The sequence below is a fragment of the Ochotona princeps genome, chromosome 20, assembly GCF_030435755.1.
Source record: "Ochotona princeps isolate mOchPri1 chromosome 20, mOchPri1.hap1, whole genome shotgun sequence".
Classification (NCBI taxonomy): Eukaryota; Metazoa; Chordata; class Mammalia; order Lagomorpha; family Ochotonidae; genus Ochotona; species Ochotona princeps.
Window position 1 is genome coordinate 30,834,810 of NC_080851.1, and position 26,783 is coordinate 30,861,592.

The 26,783-nt window shown below is 48.8% G+C and overlaps 2 protein-coding genes across 3 annotated transcripts in view; one reads left to right on the forward strand and one right to left on the reverse strand.

The window, feature by feature from the left end:
* CDCA7L (cell division cycle associated 7 like) overlaps nucleotides 1-562 on the forward strand; it is a 29,673-nt gene extending 29,111 nt beyond the window's left edge. For both annotated transcript variants that reach the window (XM_058678277.1, XM_058678276.1), the window contains exon 10: nucleotides 425-562. In XM_058678277.1, coding sequence (XP_058534260.1) covers nucleotides 425-455 — 31 coding nt within the window. In that variant the 3' untranslated portion in view covers nucleotides 456-562. The remainder of the gene's footprint in view (nucleotides 1-424) is intronic.
* A 719-nt stretch (nucleotides 563-1,281) lies between these two features.
* DNAH11 (dynein axonemal heavy chain 11) overlaps nucleotides 1,282-26,783 on the reverse strand; it is a 268,709-nt gene continuing 243,207 nt past the window's right edge. Inside the window, exons 72-82 of the mRNA XM_058678278.1 lie at nucleotides 26,324-26,472; nucleotides 25,348-25,475; nucleotides 24,240-24,467; nucleotides 17,839-18,030; nucleotides 15,016-15,135; nucleotides 8,770-9,012; nucleotides 6,045-6,227; nucleotides 5,851-5,966; nucleotides 2,900-3,012; nucleotides 2,316-2,456; nucleotides 1,282-1,600 (exon numbers count right to left, since the gene is read on the reverse strand). Of these exons, the coding sequence (XP_058534261.1) occupies nucleotides 1,353-1,600; nucleotides 2,316-2,456; nucleotides 2,900-3,012; nucleotides 5,851-5,966; nucleotides 6,045-6,227; nucleotides 8,770-9,012; nucleotides 15,016-15,135; nucleotides 17,839-18,030; nucleotides 24,240-24,467; nucleotides 25,348-25,475; nucleotides 26,324-26,472 (1,861 nt within the window). The 3' untranslated portion in view covers nucleotides 1,282-1,352. The remainder of the gene's footprint in view (nucleotides 1,601-2,315; nucleotides 2,457-2,899; nucleotides 3,013-5,850; nucleotides 5,967-6,044; nucleotides 6,228-8,769; nucleotides 9,013-15,015; nucleotides 15,136-17,838; nucleotides 18,031-24,239; nucleotides 24,468-25,347; nucleotides 25,476-26,323; nucleotides 26,473-26,783) is intronic.

A 26,783-nucleotide genomic window follows, 5' to 3' on the forward strand; every position in this document is an offset into this window, starting at 1 on the left:
TCAAACTGGGTCGCATTTGGGGCGTAAGCGCCTGAAGAGTTGACCATTGCTGCCGCTGAAGGGGTCAGGGTTTTACAGATGTATCTCTTTGAAAGAGGTTCTGTCTTGTGGTTGCAGTGGCTTGGACTAAGCCAGCAATTCTATCTGGGTCTAGAAGCCCAAGTATTGGCTCATCTCCCGCTGCTTTCTCCCGCACATTAGCAGGGAGCTGGATCTGGAAGTAGAGCAGCCGGGGGGTACACCAGTACCCGTGTGGGATGCCAGTGTTACAGGCAGTGGCTTAACCCACTGTGCCACAGTGCAGGCCCTGGGGCTTGGTGGGGAGCTCTGGATTGTGGGTTTAAACCTGCTAGCCCCGAAGATTGCTTTTGCGTTGACCTCTGGGCTGGGGGTACTCACCAAACCTTTGGCGTTTTTCCCTCAGCTTACAGAAGCAGCTGGCAGAGGACAGTTAAGAGAACAGAGCTCCAGCCACACGTCGGCACGCACTCCAGGAGCCACACATACTGTTTGTGCCTCTGACTTTGGACAGTTGTGTTTTTATACAAAAATTCTTTGTCCAGTTCGCTGTTCCTAAAGACTTTTTTTGAAAGAGGTTTATTGCTAGGCATACACCAAGAGTTCTCAGGAAGCTAGCAAGGCAGAGGAATCTACACATACATAGCTATACACACACGCACGCGCAGACGGGCCTGTGAAATGTCCGAAAGCACAGTGTGAACCAGGTGGAGGTCGCGTTCAGGTAAGTTCCTGCCAGGACGGGGGAGCCGCAGTGCTTGCCTTGCCAGCTGCCTTGGCAATGGACGTGGCTTTGGTCTTCCCAAGCAGGTGACCTTCCAGGTCAGGGTGTCCCCTGCTGTTCAGATACCCTGCAGGTGTTTATTTTGCTCTCTTACGTTCCTGAGCCCCTAAGTGCAATCAGCCACAGAACATTTTGACTGTACCACTGTGGACCGTCACATCCTGCTGCTTCTGTGTTTTGAAAGAGCTTAAGGGATAATTTCTAATTGTAAGAGTTTCTCTTTAGATGTTTAGAACAAAAGTACCCCCTTCCGCCTACCTGGTGTATGTGTCCTGGAGGAGACGCGGGGGGCCGTTTGTGGACTCCCTGGGGAGACCGAAGCCCCCTGCCCCCACACACAGATCCCCGGTGGGTGCCTGGTGCTCCCTGCCCTGCCTCTGTGTCTCTTCCCGACTCGACATTTTAAGGAGCGAACACACACTGCATCCTCAGGAAGAGTCTCGGTAGAGTGGGCACATGTTTTAGGCTTTGCAGTAGCACCCACGCACACGCCTCGGTCAACACTACGGGAGAGCTGCCCCGAGGGTCGTGCACCCCAGTCCCAGCCGTCCTAGGCCTCCAGCAGCAGCGCCACGCCGGCCAGCACCCACCGCGCTGTCTTTCCAGGGCTCTTCAGCCTGAAGGTGCACACGTAGGTGGGGCCCCTCACTTTGGTTCTGTACACTGGGCACTCGTAGGTGTGCTTGGTTTCTTGCCTGTCCACAGGCACAGCCTTGGCAAAGATGACCGGCATGGCGGACGTCAGCTCCTTGAGGCGGGCTCCCACGATGGTCCCTGCCTGCGTGTCCCACCGGGCTCCTAGGGCGCAAACACAATGGCTGTAACCGCGGGGTGTGGGGGCACTGATGATGTCATCATGGGTTACAATAAATGTTGCTGTGATGTTACCGTGTTGCTCCTCAGTGGCATCCTGCCTGGGATTTGAGGGGGACTAATATACCTGGAGGGTGGTGCTGCTGGGCCATTGCAGGCAGACTGCTGTTTACAGTGAAAATAGGCTTATTTCAGATACCCTACAGCAAACCAGTTTTGCCATCCCTTTAAATTACTAACTCACCACTATGTCTTACATGCTTTTATTTGAAAGGCATAGTTGGGGTCACTGCTGTGCAATACTGAGCTATTCCTCCCCCTGTGGTTCCAGCAGCTCCACTTCCGATCAAGCTCTGGCCATTGTGGCTGTTGAGGGAGTGACCCCGTGGGTGGGCGATCTCTCTGTTAACACTGCCTTTCAAATAATAAGAAATAAACCTTATTTTAAAAAGGCAGGCACAGTTACAGAGGCAGATCTTCCATCCACTGGTTTGCATCCTAAGTAGGCACAACAGGCCAGCCAGGAGCGCAGGCACTTGGGCTGTCTTCCACTGCTTATCCCAGGCGCTTGGCGGAGGGGGCTGGATGGGAAGTGTAGCAGCTGGTGCCCATATGGGATGTAAGTGTAAGACACTGAGCTGCAAAGGGCACTGCCAACGTGGACCTGAGAGGGACGTCCCTGGCCCGGAGGGCGCCCTACCTTCCATGTGGAGCCCGTGCAGATAGGCGCCTTCCCTTGGCGGATGGCCAAAGTCGTCCTTTGTCTTCTTGGTAACATCAATGGTCAAGCACATCTTGTCCAGCGGCCACTCATTCTTCCGAGCCATCGTCTGCATGATGGCTGCGGGGCGGGAAGGAACACAAGTGGGATGCTGAGCTGTCTCAAGGGTCTCCGTAGCCCCTGGTAAATAGAGACTCAGTTCCCCACTAAGTGCTTAGGTTCTCTTGCCCGTGTCTGCCCTGAAGCAAGGTTGGGAGCACAGGCCTCCAGGCAGCCGCGGCTGTAAGTCGGCAGTGGCTGTTTACCTGGTGCCTGGTGGCTGCTTCTGGTCCCAGTGCTGGCAGCATGTAGCTGGGCTTGTGTGGCTCCTTAGGCTCACTTCCTTGGAATCTGATTGGCTGTGTAGCTGTCAGTCACTCCCCACCCCTCCCTCTCTGTAATAGCTGCTGTACCAGGATGCGTGGGCGGGGTTTGGCAGGGCTGTCCCAGTGAAGTAAGGCGAGGCCTCTGCTGGAGTTGTGGTCCTGTAAGCATAAGGGGCTGCCCTCCCTCTCGGCACTGACCAGTGAGGAAGGACTGAGGGTTGAAGAGGCCGGGAAGCCACACGACGGCTGGAAGGGTGAGGTCCTGAGTCCAGGTGTCGAGTTCGCGGCAGCGAAGGAGGAGATCGGTGAACCTGCTCAACAGAAGGCAGGAAGACAAACACTTGCCCTTGATCCAACTAGCCATGTTCCAGTGAGACTGGGAAGAGGTAGAGAACATGGTTGCTGATAAAATCCTTTGCTTCCTGTTGAGATTTTATGCCTGCAGCTCGATGGTTAGGGGAAACAAAAGGGAAGGTTTGTCACCAGGTGGTTCAGGACCATACTGACAGCAGGTGTGTACAGAGGACGAGCTGGTTGGGGGGTGGGGGCATCAGTGACTATGTTAGGTTGGGAAGGCAAGGCCCCCAATAGTGGTTGGAAGGCCATGGGCGCTTCCCATGTGTGAGCCCTGCCCTGGAGGGGAAGGGGACAGTTCCAAGGAATGCGGTCTGCCAGCCATGCACACATCTGATTTGGGGCATACTGCCCTTTCGGCACATACTGCATCTACTGGGCAAGACCAGAAAGAAACAATTTACCTAGGAGGAAACCAGCCCATGGATCTTTCACAGGTCAAGTGTCCAGAGCGGGTGTCGGAACTACAGAAGAATTGTATAGGGAAGGGAGCTGATCATAAAAGAATGGTACTCGGGCAAGGAGCGGACAGCAGCCGGAGCACTATGGTGTCCTGGGCCTGAGCTGTGAAGGAAACGGGGCTGCCTGAGTGAGCAGTTACTCCAGCAGCCCACCACTGCAGTGAAACACCTGGTGGAGGTACCTGGCTGGTTCTAGGCTAGGAAGAAGGAAAACCCAGCTTTACACTCCATTGTGGGCCACTGTGAACATTCTAGCTAGCTCAGAGCACAGGCCTGCTCCCTGTGAACTCACAAGGAAAACCAGTGTTTGGACAATGAGGGTAAACATGGCTGCCTATTTGCATAAAAATATCTCAGTTAACAAGAAACTGAGTAAACGAAGATTATAACTTAGGATCTGGCAAGAGAATGTGGGGAAGGAAGCTGGAAGACCTCAGGAGTAAAGCAAAACAGCAAGTGGAATGACACTGATAGAATGACAGCTGAAAAGGCATGAAAAATACAAGTCTAGACGATGAGTTTCTTTTTAAATTCTAAGACTCCACAATCAAGGGCCTGTCATGTTACGGGAAAGTTGAGCACAGAATCGTTAGTACTAAGTTATGTCTTAATAGCAACTGAAAACAGAATCCCCTCTGGCCAGGGGAGCTAGGCAGCCATCTGCTTAAAGGGGAGGGAGACTAGCATTACAATTGCACAGCAGCATCAGGACAGAAGAGTACCTCCAAAATTTGCAAACAGGGAGCCCCAGGTTTGCTTTTGTAATAACCAGCCAAGCTGTTATTCAAATAAGAAGACAACAGTGTGGCATGGAGAATGACCAGCTTGTCAGTCCAGCAAACAGGATGCTGACTTAACACCATGAGAGGAAGGCTCAAAGTAGGTATGTTAAAGTGTCCCTGTTCTTATTATAAGGACAGTAAGCCTACAGAAATCTGGAAAAGTCGAGGAGGGAAAGCTAAGAAAAATAGATCAAGCGGCAGAAGACAGTGATAAAGTTTCTAGTTATAAAATTAATTGCAAATCTAAATCATCTCTGGGTGTGTACAATCTGGTTTTAGACAGACATAGCACTCAGAGTTTGTGAGTTTTGCTCGCTTGCTATGGGTGTTATACATATGGTAGCTCCTGCCTGAAGTTTTTGTTCTTTAAAAAGCAGAATTACACGCAGAGGGAGAAACATCTTCCATCTGCAGGTTCACTCTCCAAATGGCCATGGCAGCCAGGGCTGGTCCAGGCCAAAGCAAGAAGCCAGGAACTCAATTCAGATCTCCTACGCGAGGCACAGGGTGACAAGTGCTTGAATTATCACTGGCTGTTCTCCCAGGTGCAACAGAGCCGGATGGGAGGCAGAGCAGCGGGGACCTGAGCCAGGGCTGAGGTATGGGATGGCAGCATCACAGGCAGTGGCTTAACTCCACTGCACCACGGCGCTGGCCTCCTGCCTTATGCCGGACTCCCCCACAGAGTCTCGGGGACTTGCTGGGCACGCAGGGTATCGCTGGCCTGCTCACAGCAGTGTTGTGGCTCATGGAGACTGACGGACCCTCAGCAGGTGTTGAGCATCATGGTGAAGGTGCTAGAGATGACGCCCACATTTTACACTGGAGCACATGATTCCAGTGTCCTGCGAGTGCAGACCTTGGGACAACAGTCACAGCCCAAGTCGCTAAGGTCCTGCCACCGTTGGAAGAGACCTGTGTTGAGTTCCTTGTTCCCAGCTTTGGCTCATGGCTGCCCCGGCTCTTAGTTAACCGAGGAAGGATGGTCGGGAACTCTGTGTCTGCCTCTCAAATAAATAAACTTGGCCCTTAAAAAGCCAGGGATAAGACTACCTCATTGAACTTTTTGAATTTTCTCTCAAGGGACAGGGTAAGGTTGGGGATAGCTCAGCTTTCAGAGGCCTGTGAGTTCCTGCCCTTGGGTTCGTGCCCAATCCCCAGGCTTGGATCCACAGAGCCTGGCTTGCTGTTAAGGTGAAGTTAGACGCTGAGTTCTCCGTGAGACGGCTGTGATGATGAATGGCCTGGCAGAACAAGAGAGGCGATGCTGGCCATTTTAGGTCTAGGAGCAGCTCAAAGAGGGAATTCTACTGTACGTGTTTTTCAGATGAAAGAGTGAGACAGTGTCAGGTCGGCGAGAGGCACAACCTGAATTCTTCACTCTGAACCTGACTTGGAACCAACTTTTTTTTCCTCTCTTGAGCAACCTGCCAAGGAACCTGGAAGATGGATGGCAGAGTTTGTCCAAAGTGCCATCGCTTAAAACTAGGTTGGTTAGAACCTGGTGCCAAGGCTGGTAAAGGCCAGGGGCGGCGACCATCAGGGCACTTACCACTGAGCCAAGCCGTACGTGGATGGATAAGCCAGCTTGCTCCAGGTATCCGGCACCAGGTCGTAACTGAGTGCAGACAGCTGGGCTTCCCCGGCAGGAGGTAACGTCAGCTCCCCCTTGGGTGGAGAAGAAGAGCCAAAGTGAGGGTCTTCCAAGGAGAGGAAGCCCGTGCCGGCCACCCACTGGAAGCTTACCTTCAGACCAAGGTCTAACTGCTGAAGCGACAGGCGCATTTCCCGAATCAGAGAATTCATTCTCTCGCATTCTTGGAAGCAAACAAGCACGTAGGGGCTTCTGCTGGAGGTCTTCTGGGTGATCTCTGCCATGTTAAACTCTTCTGGAAGTTTCTCCAAAATGTCATCTAAGACATTCTTCACCTGGAAGCAGGAACACGAGGCCCCTTTCTATTTCTAGTTTTGGTCATAGCGATTGTATATATATTACCCTCTGTTCTTTGTAGTCCCAATATTTATGAGGCAATTTTCCCCATGACACCTTCTCCTCCCAGGAGGTGGGCACAGTGGCCTTGCCAAGGCCTCAGCTGCTTCTGCTTCCAAACCAGCTCCCCGCAAAGTGGAGGAAAGGAGGGATGGGGCGGCTAGGCACAGAGGAGCTGCTGAGGAATTTGCAGTTCAATCTTGGTCTCTTGGAAGTAGGGCAGCTGTTCGAACCCGGGGTATCCGTCTGTGCAAATGGGCTGCAGGAAGCTGCGTCTCACCATGCTAGCCCTTGTTTAGGTTATGCAGCTCTAAAATGTCACCTGCAGTTCACATGAGCCAACCACGCCCTGCAGACACAAACCAGCCCTGGAGACTGAGTGCCAAAGCAGCACCCCTCTTTCCCCAAGCACCCCCTTCCATGCCTGATTCATAAGGAATAACAGGGAAACCTCTACTTGTTATCATGACCTTGAAGAAATAAAAAATGGAGCTGGTGTGGGGGTGCAGCAGGCTAATCCTCTGCCCAGTGGCACTGGCATCCCATATGGACACTGGTTCGTGTCCTAGCTGCTCCATTGCCCATTCAGCTCTCTGCTTGCAGCCTGGGAAAGCAGTGGAGGATGTCCAAATCCTTGGGCCCTTGCACCCACATAGGAGACCCGGAAGACACTCCTGGCTCCCAGCTTTGGATCAGCTCAGCTCTGGCCACTGCAGCCATTTGGAGAGTGAACCACTAGATGGAAAATTCCCCTTTCTTTCTCCTCCTGTCTCTCCAAATATGCCTTTCAAATAAAAATAGATATGAAAAAAGAAAGCTTTATGAATTGCACCTTAGAGTGCGCACCTGGTATTCAAAACATAAGGCAAGGTGACTTTTCTATGCAGTTTCATCAAGCCTGGGAAACCGACAGGTGTCTAGAGAAGTCACAGAACTGAGAACGGAGCCTGTCTGTCCTCAGGAGTCTTCCGCTCTGACTTCTCAGCCTGTGGCCCTTGCGTCTCACTTGCTTTCCCTCAGCACCGTGGAAGCCATCTGTCAGTTCCTGCGTCTCAGACTCAGGAACAGTGCTGCTCGACAGCCTGACACCCTGTGCACACCAAGTGGGGGGAAAGGATTTTGGAATTAGCCAGAATCTCATTTCCTTCTTTGGCCCCTTCCAGCTGTCTGGCATTGGCAGAAAACACTTAAGGGTTTCCTTTAATGAGAATAAAGAAATCATTTTTTGAAAATTTGTTATCCTCATCATTTTAGGGTAATACATGTCTTCAAAGCATAGTAATGCCAGTCTCCTAAGATAATAAAAAAAAAAGCTGTTGTCACACAATATCAGAGCCCGTAACACACAGAGAGGGAAAGGCAAGCTGGAGACCTGAGTAACTATGTGTGATACACTGCCACGAAGTTGACAGAAAAATGGGAAAGGTAAGTTATCCTAGTTTAAACTGTTGGACGCCATAGATACTTCCATAGGACCAACAATACACACATTCAGAATAAAGAGTTCCTGCAAATCAATAAGGAAAGATGGGACAACGTGACTAATCAGCGGCCAGCGAGTGGAAGAAGCAGCGAGACATTATCCAGATGGCTACAAGCATGCAAAAAGATGGCCATGACAGGCATGTAACGAAGACTGCAGCGAGCTGTTCAAACTCCTGACAACAGGGTCAGCATGGTAGCACTGTGGGTTAAGCCACCGCCTGGTGGCACCGGCATTCTATATGGGTGCAGGTTTGAGTCCTGATTGTTACACTTTGAATCCAGCTGCCTGCTAATGGACCTGGGAATGCAGCAGAGGATGGCCCAAGTACTTAGGCCCCTGCCACTCCCATGGGAGACCAGCTGAAGCTCTTGGCTTTGACCTAGCCCAGCCCCTGGCCATTGTAGCTAGCTCTCCCTCTCTCTTTGCCACTTTGCCTTTCAAATAAATAAATAAACCTTGGAGAAAAAAAACAACCAAACCCTAACAAAACCACAAGGTAGAATAAGAGGAATTGTCACACTCTTGCTAGTGAGAGCGCCAGACAACCACTTTAGAAAACTTGAGAGCACTCATAAAGCTGTATCAGTCCCACTTTGGAAAAGAATGAGCCCGGTGAGCAGACAGCTCTACACTGTGATGTTCCCAGATGTGAACCCTAAACCTCACCCACAGAAGGGAGAGTGTGGTATGGGTGAGCACAGCGGCGTGCTAAAACAACAGGAACCACTGACGCACGAACCCCACGAGTGATCCCACAAATACAGAAGAGAGGCATGTCATCATTGGATATACAGTATATGAATCCACATAGAGTTCAAAAACGGGCCAAGCCAACCTGTGGTGACAGAGGGAAGATGTGAAGGGATGTATGACCTATAAGGTGGTTATGGGAGTGTAGACCCAAGTGAAAACCCAAGTGGATTGTATCCCTAAGGCTGGGACACCTCAGTGCACCCACGTGACACCTCAACAGAAGGAAACAGAGGGCCCTCTACCTTTTCTTCCGCAGACTGCCCCAGTTCCTCACCACGGAGTGCATTCCTGGGCTGCATCTCCAGCAGGGTCCTGAAGAGGGCGCTGGATGTCGTTGTCAGGAGTTCGATTTCAGCGTTTGGGTGGAGGCCGTACAGGGCCGGGCTCTCAGGAGGCAGTGTGTCCTCCACGTACTGGTGGTAGCCTGCGTAATCCAGGTAGGGTGGGGCAGCGAATCCCGGGGCCAGCATCAGCTCCCCTTCGGTCTGCGGCCAGAAAGGAACAATCAGTTACTCTGCTTCTAGAGAAGCAGCATTAAATTGTCACTTCCCAAACCCAGCACAGTGCTAAGAGCAGGTGCTCGGCTCTGTGTCCTGCCCCAGGTTGGCCTGTAGGGCATCCTATCCCTGAAACCACTTAGTTTGCAGTGAGCTTAGGGCAGCGTGTGGCTGCCCAAAGGGTTGGACAAGCCTTAGCGCAGTCACAGGCCATCAGAGGCCTCTCCCAAATCCCATTTCCTAGAAGGGAACTCAAGGCTGACAATTGGCCTGGGCCGATGTGTGATTTTTAAGTTTCATTCTAAACCTAGATTCTACTGTACACTTTCCTTGTTATCATGCTGTTCACAGCACTGGTTCAAATCCTTTTATGGAGAAATGTGTTAATTTTATGTACATAAATCACATGAGCATCTATTTAAAAATGTCTGTGTGTTCCAAACAGCCATTTTCCTGGCCACTCCTATTGCCAATCCACTCCTTGTCATTTCCCCGGAGCTTCTGAGCTGCTCAGGGTTTGTCCTAGAATCCAGAGCCCCCGAGACAGGTGCTGGCCTATGCTGGTACCTTCTACACAGTTGCCTAGGGAGAGAAATCCTGACCTAGTGAATACAGGAAGAAAAAAGTTAGACTTTTTTTTTAAAGATTTACTTATTTTTATCAGAAGGCAGATAAACAGAAGGAGAAACAGAAAGATCAGTCCACTCATTCACTCCCCAAGGGGTTGCAAAGGCTGGAGCTAAGCTGATCTGAAGCCAGGAGCCAGGAACTTCCTCTGGGACTCTCACCTGGATGCAGGGTCCCAAGGCTTTGGGCCATCCTTGACTGCTTTCCCAGGCCACAGGCAGGGAGCTGGATGGGCAGCGGAGCAGCCGGGACACAAACCAGTGCCCATATGGGATCCCAGGTGTGCAAGGCGAGGATTTAGCCTCTAGGCTACTGTGCCAGGTCCAAATTGGACTTTCTTAACACCAATATCTACCCATTGGATTTAGTTTTATTCATTGATCCACATTTTCATTATTTCATATTTATATAACAAAATAGTCAAAATTTAAATGTCATCTGACTCCAGGTGATCAAAATAAAACTGGAGGAGAGTTTAAACTCACCATGAATAGCCCATAATAGATTCATTAGCGAAAATAAAATGTGGACAGGAACGTGAATAGGAAGGCCAAAAGTCAGAACAAATAAACTGAACTTTATTCTCCACGTGTAAGCATGTGATCTTTCCTGTTAGTGCCCAGTAGTCAGTTGACGAAAAATGTAAAAGTTATGGTTAATTTGTCCTACAATCCGAACAAAAAGTTAAAAAAACAATTTCAAGCCAAACAAGGAACCAAATCCTGAACCATTCAAAAACATTAAGAAACCATGCGGACGGTGGAGCTATCATGTTGGCTCAACTGGCTGATCTTCCACCTCCAAACACCAGCATCCCAAATGGGCAGTAGTTCATGTCCCAGCTACTCCACTTTCCACTCAGTTCTCTGGTTATGTCTTGGGAAAGCAGTGGAAGATGGCCCAAATCCTTGGGCCCCTCAAGTATGCAGGAGACCCAGAAGAGGCTCCTGGCTCTCAACTTCAGATGAGTCCAGCTCTAGCCGCTGGGGCCATTTGGGGAGTGAACCAGTGGACAGAAGATCTCTCTGTCTCTCCTTCCCTCAGTAGGTCGACCTTTTCAATAAAAATCTTAAACCATGGGGACGGGCTACTGGTGACGTCGGCTTGAGTACACGCTCATGTGGTGGTAGCGGGATTTGCATGACTCACAATTATCTTACAGACAAACAATATCTTACAGACACACCAAGAACACCTCCTAGGAGAGTCTTCAAAAAGTTCATGGACATGCTCATTATGTAAAATACGCCTGGACTGCCAGACTTGGCAGACCTAGATAAATGCAAGATTATATTCCTCCTCCATGAACCTTCTGAAGGCCCTTGAAGGACAGGGCTCAAGCAGACGCATCTGGTGTACTGCCCCTCCCTTCCTGGTTTCGTGGCTCTAAGAAAGGAGTTGATTTTGTTTCATTTGTTTATCAGTGAAAAGGGGCTCAAAAGAGCACCCAACTGTGAGAATTTAAAAGTCTGCCAACAGAATCCTACCCACTCCCCTTTCCCTGCCCACGGGAGGAAACTTCTACAGAGTTCCTCTGGTCTTGCACCTGTGCTGGGGACAGACATGATGAACAGTACATCCTGACTTTCTCAAAGGAAAAAAAAACCTGAGAACCGTCCTGCGGCACATTCCAATTGAGATTTCAAGCGAAGCTTGAAAAGCAAAACAGAATCTGCTCAGTCCTGCAGGACGATCGGAGACCATGTAGAAGGAGGAAGAAATAAACAAAGCATGAGCGGAGATGAATTTACTAAAAGGCCCCCTTTCTCAAGCAGTATTTGGCAACATGGGAATGGATGGTAAAGCCCGTATGATTGAGCCATTTAGGCTGTGTTGGTGACATGCAGTGTCAGCACAACCTGTGTTGTAAGGAAAACAATGGCTTTCTGAGCTGGTTTTTGGCAAAAGTGAGTTGAGTGGGGCCAAGAAACCCCGCAAGAGAGCAGCTTTCACGGGTACACACACAGTTAGACTAGTGTTCTCGCGTTGCCTAAGGAAGCTGTGGATTTCCCCTTTCTCCCAGAGCTGTTACTGCTAAATCTGAATCCACACCTTGCTTCGCACTCAAGGTGTTTTGTATTTTTATTTTTTAAAGTTGCTCCTCGCTGATGGGATCATAATCACAAGACTAAACCATAATCTAAACCAGGGACCGCCTTTCTGGCCTTTGGGGAAAGGGCTGTCTGTTTGACAAGGTCATTAGTTCCACACGAACATTTCCACAAGGAAGTCATCTGCATCCAAGTGACCAGTGAACACACATGAACAGGTGCTCAGTGATCAGTGCTGAGGGACATGCAGCTCAGAACCACAGGGAGGTACCGCTGCACCTGCAGCATCAAGGTGGCCCGTGGCTGAGGATGTGGAGAAGGGACAACCTTCACAAACGGATGATGGGAACGGAAAACCGGAAAGCTACTTGGGAACCCAGTTTGGTGGTCGGTGCAAATGTTAGGTACAGGGTTACCATCTGACTCCCCCTGGGCTGATGATTCTCCCCCTAGAAACATATCCAGAAGCAATGGAAACATGTTCACACCACAGTTCACAGCGGCATTCCTCCTAACAGCCGAAGATTGGAGACTACCCAGATACCCCCTGACTACTGAACGGGTAAGTAACATGGGGTGTGTTCACATAACGCAAGGTCAGATGGTCATGAATGGGAATGAAATTCCGGCACAAGTGACTGCGTGGATGTACCTTGAAAACGTGCTGAGCAGAAGTCAGGCACAAAAGGCTATGCATTTACATATGATATCCAGAAGAGGCCGTCTATGGAGACAGCAAGTAGATGCATGGTTACCAGTGGCTGTGAAGGGGGGAGCGTTGCCTGTTATGCAGCAGGAGCAAGTGGCAAGGGACTCTTACCAGCGCCGGGGTTATTTTTAGGTAGTGAAGATAATCCAACATCGTGGAGATGGTTGCTAACTGTGATTATAAGCTTTGGATTGTACAATTTAATTGCTACATTTTCATGTTTTGCAAATTATACTCAATAGAGCTATTTAAAAAAAAAGCAGAAAGAAAAAGAGAGTGAGCCAACAATCCAACTCAGGCACAACACACTTCTAAGTTGTGAAGACTCTGAAGTTGTTTCCGCTGACAGCAGGGCGGCCACACTGACAACCAGCAAAACCAGAAACAGCAGCGCCCTGCCCACTGTGCTGCCCCCGTGCAAGGAACGCCTTCTGGCATTCTCTTTCTGGCACTTCATGGACATCCCCCCGACCCTGCTTCAGTGCCTCTCCAGGTTTTGTCTTGCTTCTCCCGGGGGGCTGGAAGAGTGCATCTGCCCTAGGCTTATGGGTCCAAGAGGCTGGAGCCCCAAAGCACTGTGGGAGTTTGGCATGTGAATCAAGGGTGAGTGATGTTAGCTGGAACTCTAAAGAGTTCCACACCATCGGTGGCTTTCTGGACTGAAGAGAAGCAGCACAAAGTGCTGGCTGGGCAGGCATGAGGCTCGATAGGAAGCTAGCAGCAGAACCAGGAGGAGAGCTCTGTCTCCTGGTTGCCCTGGTTTCTCCCACGAGCCTTCTCCCACTGCGCCATGCAGGTTCCCGGGGTCAATGCTCGGTGCCGTGGGTACCAGCCACTGTGAACAGATACAGTGTCCTGGCCAAGGCCTGGTGGCGCACAGGGAGGTAGTCTTTTGGGGCCTGGGTTTGAGTTCAAGCTCCTGTTCTATTCTGCAGTCACCTGACCTCTCTAGCTTGGGGTTATTAATTAATTAATTAATTAATTAATTTTACTAAATTCAACAACCTGACCTGCTGCTTAGGGCTGTGGTGAAAAGAAACACCACCAGGAAGTAGGCGGTATTGACCGCCAGCGCAGAGCAGGTGTCTCTTGAACTGGTTTCCTCTGCGATCACCACAGACTACACAAGCATGGTCAACGATGAGATATGTATTATGAAGATTTATACTTCATAACCATAGAAATAGCACCCACTTAGGAAGCACACAGTCCTAACACTGTGCCAGTGCTTAAACGTGGCAATGAAATCAAGGGTTGGTCATTCTTTCATAGATGAGACCCAAGTTCAGAGAGGTACAATAACATATCTGAGATCGCACAGCAGAAACCAGGAAGAACTTGAATTTGAACTCAAGGTTTTTTTTTCCTTTACCTTTGTTTCAAAGCCCAGAGAGAGGGAGAGACACAGTCAGACAGAAGAAGAAAGGGAGGTAAAGAGAGAGAAGTCCTTCATCTGCCGGTTCACTCCCCAAATGAGTGCAACAGCCAGGGCGGACCAAGGAAGGCAGAGGCCTAGGACTGCACACTGTCTCACCTCTGGGTGCAGGAGCCCAGAGACTTGGGCCATCTTTTTCTGCTTTCTCAGGCGCATCAGCAGGGAGCTGGATGGCAAGTGCGCTGCACGGGCAGTACTCACAGGCAGCAGTTTAACATGCTGCGTCACAATGCCAGCCCTTCATATCACATTTTCTCAAACATACATTTAGTAGGGAGTTAGCAATCAACAGACAAAACAAACAAAAACACAGTGACATGAACTCAAAAGACTAAACGTGCTGGCTAAAGCTTTTCTCCAGATTGAGCTACTTGGGGTCAGTCCCCATGCCTCAGTGTGTCGGCCTATACCACACGGAAACATTGTCTAACACCCACAGTGTTATGCTAAAGATCCAGCAGGCCATGGGAGAGAACTTCACCTGGCCCCCTCAAACACCAGAGGGAGATGCGAGCTGAGATGTCCGTGTCCCACTCTGGCGTGCCTGCCTTCGATCTCCAGCTCCTTGCAGCCTGACTCCATCTCCCTGCTGATACAGACCCTGGGGTGGGTGGGTGTGTAGGGTTCCTGCTATCTGGGAGGCTTGTCGGCATGGGCTTAAGAGTCTTAGTTTTGTTTTTTTTTGAAGATTTATTTATTTTTCATGGAAAGGAAGATTTAGAGAGAGAAGGAGAGACAGAGAAGAAGATCCTCCATCTGCTGCTTCACTCCCCAAGTAGTCGCAGTGGCCAGAGCTGAACCAATCTAAAGCCAGGAGCCAGGAGCTTCTTCCGGGTCTCCCATGCAGATGCAGGGTCCCAAGGCTTTGGGCCGTCCTCAACTGCTCTCCCAGGCCACAAGCAGGGAGCTGGAGGGGAAGTGGAGCAGCCAGGATGTTAACTGGCATTCATATGGGATCCTAGTGCTTGCAAGGCGAAGACTAGCCAACTGAGCCATCATTCATAGCTCAAGAGTCCTCATTTCTAACCAATTTTCAAACTTTAATAGAGGGAGGTCACAAAAGGTCATGAGTCTCTTCATTAATATTCAAGCATTATGTCCATAATAAAATAATATTTAAAAAAACTATTACCAGAATTTTCTTCTGAGTAAAATGAACAGTATCTTACCAGAGCTGGATTCATGAATTCTTCTAGGTACACCCGGCAAAGTCTCCGGTCCCAGTCATCCGTGATGTGGCCACCATACATAATTTCACCAAAGAGATAGCGGAGGTCTTCCCATGGGACCTGGGTTGGGGAGAGCCAGAGAGACGTCACTTCTGGACCCAAAGAATTGTCCTGGGGGGCACTGAGCGGTAGAGTCTCCCTCCTCCACAATGCCACCCATGACCCCATTATGGAAGCATTTAAGAGATTCAGCAATTGTCTAGGTAGAATTTTATAGATTAAACCTCCAGTAACACTAAGTGCTTTGAGGAAGCGGCATCATTCCTAAAACATGTTCTGCAGAAGCTGATCTGTGCAAAAATCTCATTTATGCACCTGCAGGAGGTTGGGCATCCTGGTAGCTGTTTAACCCATGCAGTGTTCCGTTATCCTCACACTTCTGATCGGGTCTCCTGAGTGTGCTGTCACATTTTGCAAGTCCACACATGTGTCCGAGGGCTGGGTTTGTGGTGCAGCTGGCCTCACGTGGCTCCGTGGGCTGTGACTGTGGACTGCCCTGGGACTAAGGATTTCTGTCTATCTCCTTTAGAGCTTTAGCAGGGCTGGAGGCCTCTCCCTGCTGCCCTCTGGGTTAGCCTCCTCGGCTTTGCAAAACATGCCGGTTTGTGATGAAGCTCTGCGGACAGAAACCCCACACCTTGGGGTGAGTGGTCCGCCCCCCTGGGGGCTCAAGAAGAAGCCTAGTTACAGCTTCTGTGGTTACACCAACTGGCAGAACAAAGCCAGTCAAATGGCCCCAATGATGCCAATGTACTTGTTACTGGTTTATTTAAAATGAACCTCAACTGTGTCCTGGAAACTGGGCTGCTCTTCGAACAAAATCAAGAGCACAGTGCCCAGGAGGTGGCAATCCACCTGTGCCAGGCCAAAGAGCACCTTGGTCACAGCTGAAGGGCGGGGAAGCGGTCCTCCTAAGTGCATTTCCATTCTCATGACCGATCACGAACACGCACTCTGCCTTTCAGTCGCTGATGGGCACTTGCCTGAGGATGCTCGTCAGCCACCTGCTCTTCTCAACAAGTGCTTTCCCTTCCTAACCCCCTCATCTTTAACAGTCAGGTGCCTGGCTCAGCCAGTGTGTCACCTGTCTCCCGCACTGGGGCACGTGGATTCAACCACCGGCCCTGCTCCTGACACCAAGCTTCCTACCAAGGCAGCTTCTGGGGGTGGCTGTGACGGCTCAAGGTTCCTAACCTGGGCTCCGGGCTCCCGGCTTTAGCCAGACTGGGTTTCAGTGGCTGTGGGCTATGGATGGGAATAAGCCTGCAGATGAGAGAGTTCTATTTGCCTCTCAAGTAAACTGAAACCACTCTTTGCTTTTCACAGATTTTCACAGCCTCTGGAAAAGGGCCATTTGGCATGACCACATTAAGAACACGTAACAACTAAACTCTCTGATCCCAAGAACTGACTGTGCTCAACGACTCAGGCCATGGCAGGAAAGTGTGAAAAACACAAGGCCGTGTGGGCCGTGGGGACCCAGTGCGGGACGTGGGCCGCAGCACCCTTCAGCTGCCAGCTCAGGATGTGACAGTGGGAGACAAACCCATCTCAGTGGCTACGCCTCCCCACTTCTGGTCTATCTCCACTGTATGCAGGGCTCAGCTAAAACAGGGGAACATTCCCCAGCTTGGCCTCGCGCACAGTTACACCAGACCTGAGGGAGGTGTCAGATGGTCTCTTTCTCTCTCTGTTAAAGATTGATTTATTTTTTAATTGGAATCAGATTTACAGAGATGAAGAGGAGTGGGAGAGTGGCAGAGCAGAAGGGAGGGGGACACAGTGTGACCAAACAAGTGCACACGAGCGTACATCTGCTGGTTCACTTTCCAAATGGCCGAAGGGCCAGAGATGAGTTGATTTGAAGCCAGGAGTCAGGTGTGTCCTCGGATCTCCCACATAGTTGCAGACACCCAAGGATTTGAGCCATTCGCCACTGCTTTTCCAGGGGGCATTAGCAGAAAGATGGGTTGGACGTGGAACAGCCAGGACATCACAGGCAGCAGCTAAACCCACTACACCACCATGCTAGCTCCAACAAATTTTAGTTTAATGGGAAACATTCCCTTCTGTGAGGATAAAGCCAGACAATGCCAAGAAGTGAACAGTTCTTCGTTTCTGAAATGCAATCGTGGGGCTTAGGAGAGTTTCCACAACTGTTCTCGATGAGGCATCCCCGTTCCCATCTGCCCAACACGTTTCAGCTCCGAAACAAAATCATTCATCTACCTTTAACTCCACATCAAGGGGAACATTACCGAGAAAGTCACAACAAGGTGGCATCCTTAATACATAATAGTGACACACGCGGGAAATGCACCATTATTTATACATGTGACGCGCTGTAAATTGCTTCCATCATCAGAACTAATTGTAGTGATGATTAATGCCGCGTTATGAACTGTCAGAATTGCTGTATGTAATTACATTTGTGCAAATGCCTCATTGCCTGCCTAATGAATCTGGCATATATGCACATGGAAACCACTGTTTTTGTTAACATAATGAAGGACATTTTTTTATGCACCGAGTTGCTGATGTAGAACTGGTAGGGGCTTTGTGATGAAGTTTGAACATCCACTTCTGGGAAACCTTTCGTCTGGTTGAGTCTCACACTTAGCAGATGTGTCGATCGTACCAGCTCTTTCAGTAATGGTTTCCAAAGAGAAATGACAGTCCATGCTGATCGTACCCGCCCCTCCCCCTGCAACTGACAGACTCAGTGCACACCTTGGAAGAGGTTAGCTGCCCAGGAGCACTTACGCTTGCGTTGGCCTCTAAGTAGTTGTAGAGCACATTGGCACAGATGGTGAGGTCTCCGGGACTGAAAGGATACCTGCGACTCCAGCCTTGGGGGCCGAACCGCAGCCTCCCGGCCACGCAGGCATGGAAGTAGCAGAGTGTAAAAAGGATGCTCTTAAATTCCTGGTCCTTGGAGCACATCTCAAGTGTATCCTGCAAGCAAAGCAAAGACAGGCTGACTTCCGCATCTGTGCAGTCTCCAAGGGAAGCTTCAATCACCCTGTAAGAGATTATAGGGAGCTATGTTACAGACACCATATAGAAATTTAAGTATGGCTCTTGGTCCTAGGGGAGAAGGGGAACTCCGTATTTTCCAGTTTGTTGAAGAGGACTCCTTTCATTTGTGCTTGTTATTTGACTGTTTCCAAGTTCGTTAGAGATACATTCATATTCATCATGTTAGTATTGCTTGACATCACTGTCTAAGGCAGAATTTCTCTGGTCAGATCTGGGGAATGGGAGATCACCATCTTACTTGCATTGCTGCAGTAGAATGCTGGCTGGCAAAGCAGGCCACTTCCCTACCACATTAGCCATTCTTCCTTGATTTCATGGTCATGGACACCCCCATGGCACACAGCCATCCATGGAAAGAATGTTTTACATTCTCCCTGGAAGCCAGATGTGCCAGGTGACCAAGTTTTTGCCAACAGAACCCGAGCAGAAGTGACATTTATCACGTTTTTGACGTTTGCCTACAAGGAAATTGCTTGTCCATGCTATCACTCCTTCCCCTTTTCTGTGCACTCAGGGTGCCCACTGGACACCCCTGGAAGCCATGAGGTAGAGACAACAGAGTACCCGCTGGCTGGGGCACTGTGGGAACATCAGTCTGCTGCTGCTTGCATAAGTCACTCTGGATTGTGACCTGTATCATCAGGCTAATTCCCTGTGGTCCTGATGGGGGCGCTGAGAGTAAAATGTGTTGTTGGGACGACTCAAGGGCATACGCAGGAATGAAAAGATGTGTGTCTTGCCAACTGGCCCAGTAAGCTACTTTTAGAAAATGCCCAAGATGTGTCTTGGCACTGATGGGCAATGGCCACAAGGAGTGACACACATAAAGGAGAACAGGTGTCTAATCTACGGCTTAACAGTAGTCTCTTACCCATCCTCTGGCTTGGCTGCTTTGTCGGCACACCAGGAAAAGAAACTGAGTTGAGCTAGTGCATCCGGGCAAAGATGAAGTCACAGTCTGCACCTGTGCAGAGGCTCAGAATGGCCCAACTACAGCCAGGCCACAGGCCAGGTGGCTCTGACACCTTGGGCCTCATCCAGAGTTGACTTGGGACCCTGGGGAGCCAGGGGTGCAGCGCTGCTCTCCCCATGGACTTCTGCTACTCAGACAGGACTAGATCTGTTCCCTGCAGGCCAAAACCAGAACAGTCTTTTGATTTGTTGCCGGAGTGCTATCAGCGAACTCCAAGGCTGCTATCAAACAGAGTTCTAGAATCCACCAGACTGCATATAGGGCAGGCCTGCCTGAATCATTAGGTCCAAGTCCTGAGTCTATTTTAAGATAACCTATGCAGTTTCACACTTGATAATCATTAAAAATAACTTTTGGGGCACACCACCATGCTGCAGAAGATGAAGTTTCTGTCTATGGTGTAGTCATCCCATCTGAGCGCCAGTTCTAGTCCCAGCTGCTACACTTCCACTCCAGCTCCCTGCGTAGGGCCTGGGAAAGCAGTGGAGGATGGCCCAAGTGCTTGTGCCCCTGCGCTCATGTGGGAGACCCAGATGAGGCTCCTGGCACAGCTCCAGCTATTGCACCTCTTTGGGAAATGAACCGGCAGCTGGAAAATACCTCTCCTCTTTCTCTCCTTCTCCTTATAACCTTGCCTTTCAGATACAATGGAAATAAATCTTTTTTTAAAAATAACTTTTCCACAAATAAGTATCAAAGGAAAGGTCAGCTTGGAAAGAAGAGAGAAAGCATATAATTAGAATTAACTTTGAATATTTATTATTTATTTAAAGCCCAAGTTTTAAATGTCGGAGGTCCCACATTAGTTTCAAAATTTCCTTTCAGAATTATGATGCAACAAGTTGTTTAACACCTCTTTGGTTTAAATAGTATATATATAAAATCCAAGATACCATAATAACAAAATATATTAATTTAACCCCTATTGCATTAACCAACTTGGTTTTCATTTTGCTAAGGGAATTAAAAGAACAAGTAAATATGTATTTCGTCTTGCTCTGATAACAGAAATACTGTAGGAAAATATTAATATAGCTTTTTAGTGAAAAGGTTTGTAACTTTCCACTTTTCTGCTTGAGGCCAATTGTATTATCACAAATCAAACAATGAACTGATCGATATGAGGCAGTTTTGAGAGGAGACAACACACACAATGTGATATCTGTACACAGCCACTAACTTTACATGCACAATTACCTACTCCTTTTTTCCACCTGGAAATTTCACAGAAGAACAATAAATTCTTAATCTTAAAAAAAATATGGTTAGGAAAAAAAACAAATAAAATGATTAGGCCCTGGCACAATAGCCTAGTGGCTAAATCCTTGCCTTGCATGTGCTGGGATCCCATATGAATATCAGTTTGTGTTCCAGCTGCTCCACTTCCTTCCCAGCTCCCTGCCTGTGTCCTGGGAAAGCAGTATAGGATGTTACAACCTTGGGCCCCTGTACCCATTCATGTAGGAGACCTGGAGGAGGTTCCTGGCTCCTGGCTTTGAATCAGCTTAGCTCCAGCTAAGCTTAGCTAGTTAAGGAGTGAATCAGCAGATGGAAAATCTCTCTCTCCTTTTCTCTGTGAATCTGCCTTTCCAATAAAAATAAATAATTTTTTAAAATACAGTTATCTGGGTATCGGGGAGCTTCCTTTTATGATAGCTCCAAGGGACAGAAGCTGGTGGCCTGAAGCAGCTGTTGGGAGGTAGCATCCTACAAGAAATGACTCTGTGTTCCCTAGTCATGGTGATTGGATTTCCACATCTATATCTAGACTGCTTAGGAAGTAAAGCACAAAATGGTAAACTTTAGCTTGAATTTGATGTTAAACTTTAGGAATACATTTAAAGGAGAGATTCAGCAGCAAATTCAATTTTATAGAGTTTAGAAATATTTATTTGGGGCCATTGTGATAGCTCAACTGGCTAATCGTTTACCTGCAAGCTCTGGGACCCCACATGGGTGCCAGTTTCATGTTCCAGATGCTGTATTTCCCATCCAGCTCCCTGCTTGTGGCCTGGGAGAGCAATATAGGATGGCCCACGTCCTTGGGACTCTGACCCACGTGGGAGCCCTGGAAGAAGCTCCTGACTCCTGGCTTTGGATTGTCTCAGTTCTTGCATTGTGGGCATTAGAGGAGTGAGCCAGTGGGTGGAAAATCTCTCGTCTCTCCTTATCTCTGTAAATATGCTTTCCCAATGCAAATAAATGAATCATTTACAAATATATTTATTTATTTGAAAGGCAGAGTGAGCGAGAGAGAATGAGAGAATTTTCTATCTAGTAGTTGACCACAATAGCAGAATCTGGGCAAGGCAAAGCCAGGAGATTCATCTGAGTTTCTTTTGTGGGCCCAGGGGCTTCTTAACTGCTACCCCAGAAGTGCCCCCCTCAATTTGTATTCCTAGATCCTCTCGCATTAGGCTAATCAATGTGACTGAGTTTAAGTCATGAGATAAGAAGGAGAAGGACTGTATGAACGTGGAGGAAGCATCTTTCAGAGAAAGCACTACGCCTCCTTTGTCATCTTCTTGGCTTCTGCTTCCATTCTCCCACGGGGAGCACGGCTTGGGTCAAGACCAGCTGGGGCCTGGAGGAGCCCATTCTAAAGGTGGCGTGATGGTGAGCCCTGAGGAGCTGGGTGCGTGGCAACTCCAGTATAACGTATAGTAACTCCAGAACCCTGCCAGGGCACCAGTCCTGTTTCATTCTATCTAAACCACTGTGATTCCACAAGAAGCTCTTTCCAAAGCAGCCAAGCTGATTGTAGTTGCCAAAAGAATATCGGGAACCTACTCTCTGATAGTTGGGTGCACAGGCAAATAGCCTTAAACAGCATCAAGTCTGGCAAATCTCAGTTTTCTTTAGCATTTCTAATTGGTTGGTTTGGGCTGTGCCAGGCTTGTGAGATGTTTGCGTAGTGATTCATTCTGGTCATCTTTGCTCTCCCTACTTAGCACCAACTTCAGTTTTAACACTTCAGAGAATGCTTCTTTTCACCACAAATAAATTCGTTTCCTTGAAGTCCTTGTAAAATGTCATTTCCCACAAAATATAAGTGGCTTTCCATATGGCATTTAAAATAAGCAAAACCGTTATGTTATGAGTAGACTAGCAGCTATGTAAAAAAAAATTTTTTTTTTAAATCTATTCCAAGGACAACATGATAGACAGTGAAAGTGAGAGAAATCTTCCGTCTGCCTTTTTGTCTCTCCAGCACTTCAACTTTCAAACACATTCAAAATCAAATACCCACAATAGCCCAGGCTGGGCCAGGTCGAAGCCAGGATCCAAGAACTTCAGCCAAGGGTCCCACCTGGGTCGCAGGGCCCAAGCACTTGCGCATGATCTGCTGCCACTCAGGCACACCAGCAGGAAGCTGCATTGAAACATGAGCAGTCATCGCTCCTTACCCTTTTGGCCAAGATAAAGTGTGGAATATGAGTGGTCAGGACTCCAACTAGCTCTCTCGTAGAGAATGCAGATGCTCCAAGTCATGGCTTAATCCACTGTGCCACAGCACTGATCCTTAGAACAGGCTAACTAGGGAAGTCACACGTGGGTTATGGGGGGAATCTGTGTGTCTTTTGGAATGTGAATTTCCCTGGAGAGAATGTTCATTGCTTTTATCAAAGGAATCTTTGTCAACAAAATCTGAAAGATATTTGGGCTGAAGTGTATTTGTTCATAGAAACGTCTTTTTTGGGACCCGGCACAGTAGCCTAGCATCTAAAGTCCTCGCCTTGCATGCGCTGGGATCTCATATAGGCGCCAGTTCTAATTTCAGCGGCACTGTTTCCCATCCAGCTCCCTGTGGGTGGCAGGGAAAAGCAGTGGAGGACAGTCCAAAGCCTTGGGACCCTGCACCCATGTGGGAGACCCGGAAGAGGCTCCTGGCTCCTGGCTTTGGATTAGCTCAGCTCCAGCCTTTGTGGCTGCTTGGGGAGTGAATCATCGGACAGAAGATCTTCCACTCTGTCTCTCCTTCTTTCTGTATATCTGACTTTGCAATAAAAATAAGTAAACCTTTTTAAAAAAGAAAAGTCTTTTTTTTTAGTAAATACAATTATTTTAGCAGAGTAGACAGTTCCTACTTAAACGTATCAAATTCCTGCTTTGTAGTTACTTCTAGAAGGGGCTTGAAAATGTCACAAGTGGCTGCAAATGATAAAAATTAAGTAATAAAAACAAACATATACCTTACACAATACAGAAAAGAAAGCATACTGCATATATTTAATAGACTGCACAAGATCTGGAATCTACCATTACTATATATATATATATCTATCTATCTCCATCCCAGCCCCAGCTATTGTACTGGGGTAGTAGGCCAGCAAATGACAGTGTGCTCATGTGTGTGTGTATACATATATATGTATATATATGTGGTACAAATTACTCAATGATTTAATGAAGCGTTTAGCTATATTGTCCAACACTGAACTCTTAGGTAGCCAACTAGTGGAATTCCCTCTTAAGGCTGGTTTGGTACTAGCGCAGGAGGTAGGTTATAGGGAATGGGAACCTTTTGAATAGAGGGATGAATATTTATCAGCAAATCACGCATGCTCAGGGCTCCTTCTATTCTCCTAACAAGAATACTGCTTATCAAGAATGTGCGAGAAACAAGAGAAAGGAACGGAAATTCAGAGCAATAGCTACAGAGCAAGCAGAATGGCTTGTCAGTGACACAGGCAGGGATAACGGAAATGGAGGTGCCGTCAATTTACATACGCTCTCACCTATTTACATAATTTTGGAAGGAAGCAACAATGTAAATAACAATGTTACATGAAAAGGGGCTTTACATTTACTCATGTTAAAAGCAGGTCTAAACCATGCTACTCAAACTTTCCCAGGTCATTCTGGTTTGAGTAAGAACAAAAGTGGCTTCTTTGTCTATGAGAAGAGATACCACCTATTTCAAGAGGGGCGTTCCTGGAAAAAAGCTACCTAGCTCTCCCTGGCACATGGCTGTTACTGTCTTGGTTTTAGGATGAAACTCAAAGACATTTCTCAGTCATTAGAATCAGGTCAGTTCTCAAGAGACACACACATGTACTTTGTACTTTAAAAAAAGAGTTGAGGCCGGCGCCAAAGGCTAGCTTGCAAACCCCAGCTTGGCTGTCAGACTAAGCCCCTTCTGCCACCTCACCTGGTCGAAGTTGCACAGGGCGGCGTGGAGGTTGGCCCGCATCCCCGTGGGCGGCTCGTTGGTGATCTTGATGGAGTTCTCCAGCAGCCCCTCGGGGATGATGTGCTCACTGGGGGTGAGTGCCGACTCGGCGCTCAGGAAAACCCTGTAATCTCTGTGGCTTCCTTGGCTCAGCCGTTCGAGAAGCTTCTCCAAGGTGCCCAGCCAGCTGGCGACCAGATGGACATTCTGAAAGACATTGTGGTTTATGACTCCTGGATAGATGGGTGACCACTGCTGGGTTATAGGATGAGAACATCCCCATTCTCACTGCATCCTCCAGATTTTCTGAAGCTTCCTTGTAGAGATGTGTTGAAAACTCAGAAACTATTATGCTACCACGATAAGGAAATGCAAAAGCTAAAACAGAATTGGCTATGGAACACATCAAATCCCCAAGCACCACAGGACGGCTTTGTAATTCAGGCTCCTGCCCTTCTAGATTCCTACTTCGTACGCCCACGGCCACTCCTGACATGGAGTTGCCTAATACTTTTTTCTGTTCTAGTTCAAAAATTGTCTCAGTTGGTGATCTAAGCCTTCTTATCCTCAAGTCCTTCTGGAATGTCCCAGATTTTTAATGTCAGGATGACGAATAAGTTCTCCCTATGTATTGTTTCTTCTATTGGGGTTTTGCAGAGGAGTGGTGTGCGGTGAGACAAAGGATCTTCCATTCACTGGTTTACTCTCTAAATGCCCTCAGTAGCTGAGACTGGGATGAGCCAAAGCTAGAAGCCCAGAAATTAATCTGGGTCTCCCCATGGGTGGCAGGAATCTGATTACCTCACCGCTGCCCCCTGGGTTCCACATGGGTAGGAAGCTGGAGTCAGGAGCCACAGCTGGGAATCTAACTCCTGTGGGATACGGGCACCTTAGCCTGTCAGTGAAATGCTTGCGGCCATGGTTGTCATTCTAGAGCACAATCATCTGCCAGTCTCTCCGAAGACGACAGCCATCCAGACCTACAGCGCCCCCTACCGCTGCGGAGGTGTCACCAACGCTTTAGGTACCGCCAAGTGCTCGCCCCGCCTGGCAGGTGCTCTGTTGTCCACCGCCATTCAGCACGCACCTGGAGAATGACCCAGTGTCCGCCTTGGGCAGCTTTCTCCAGTGCCATTTCTGCCACTCTCTCCTGTCCCTGTCCTAAAGACACATTGTGGAATTTTCCCGAGTCGATGGTAAAGCCCAGTCTCTTGCCTGTAGAGAAAAAAAGCAGCAAAGGTGAGAGGAAACGCCCACCATGGGGAGAGGAAAAAGTGCCAGGAAGTCGGTGGTCCCCTCGGCCCTGGGCGAGGTCACTTTCCTGAGGACCCCGAATGAAACCTGTGCTGTTCCCACAAGCAGCGTTTCAGGCTCTCAACAGCTGCTGCTCCGCCAGCATTCAAAAAGCCCGTAGGGATCCGGCCCTTGGGTTTGGAGATAATGAAGCTCTTGACATTTTGATAGATGGCAGGCATTGTTCCATAGCCTTACAGACTCTCACGGGAGCAGCAAGGCATTGCCCTGGTGGGAAGGAGCAACATGTGGTATACACCGCATCCGCTCTGGAGCCGAGCCGGGGGCTTGCACCTGCTGAGGCAGTCTTGAAGCTGAGCACAGTCAGGCTGCAGCTACGTTAACCTGGTGTTCTTACTGTCAGCCACGGGGAAGGGCGATCCAGTCACAAAGTGCCAGGCCTTGCACAGTCAGGCGCGCTGGCTCTAATGACCGTCATTTAGTCACAGGGAGGGGGCACACGATTGCATGGGCATGGAGAAAATTGCCCTCCGGCCCTCGTACAGTCAAAAGGTGGGAAACAGAACAAAAGAAGCATGCATTATGCCAACTGGATGAATGTGCCATTGGAGCATTTCTTGAGATTAGAGTGTTATTAGACTTACATTTTTCCAGATGCCCTATCTCCAACCACACACACACACACACACACACACACACACACACACACAATAACTTCAGATAACTGTGAGGGCCTCAGAAGCAGGGTAGCTGGACAGTGGGTGGCAAGCAGGGAGGCAGGGCAGGTGGGCAGCTTCCCTGTCACTCACCAAGCACCTCGAGGTCTTTAAGAGCATCGACTCCTGGAGACAGGATGAAGAATACTGGGGTGGCTGGAGTGCTTCCTTCAAACGTCTTCGCTAGGTCCAATCTGCTTCTCTCCACATACTTCGCTCCCAGTTTTTCTTCCACAAAATTTCTACCAAAAAAAGAAAAACAAAACCGCTAAAGAAACACATTCAGTGGTTTTGAGCTTGACAAGTGTCCCTGCTCAACTAAGTTGGCATCACAGGCTAAGGGAGCCACAGGCCAAGGAAGGCTGAAGCAAGCTGTGATTAGCACGTGGGAGGTCTTGTTAGAATAGCATGAATCTAATGAGATTTTACATGGTGGGTGTACCAGCAAAATTCCTCCGTTGCCTGTAAGTTTTGGAAGTCAGAAGCCTAAAGTTCATCTTGGTGGGGGGTGGCCAGTGAAGTCTCCTTCTGAATGCCACCAGCTACCTGCAAA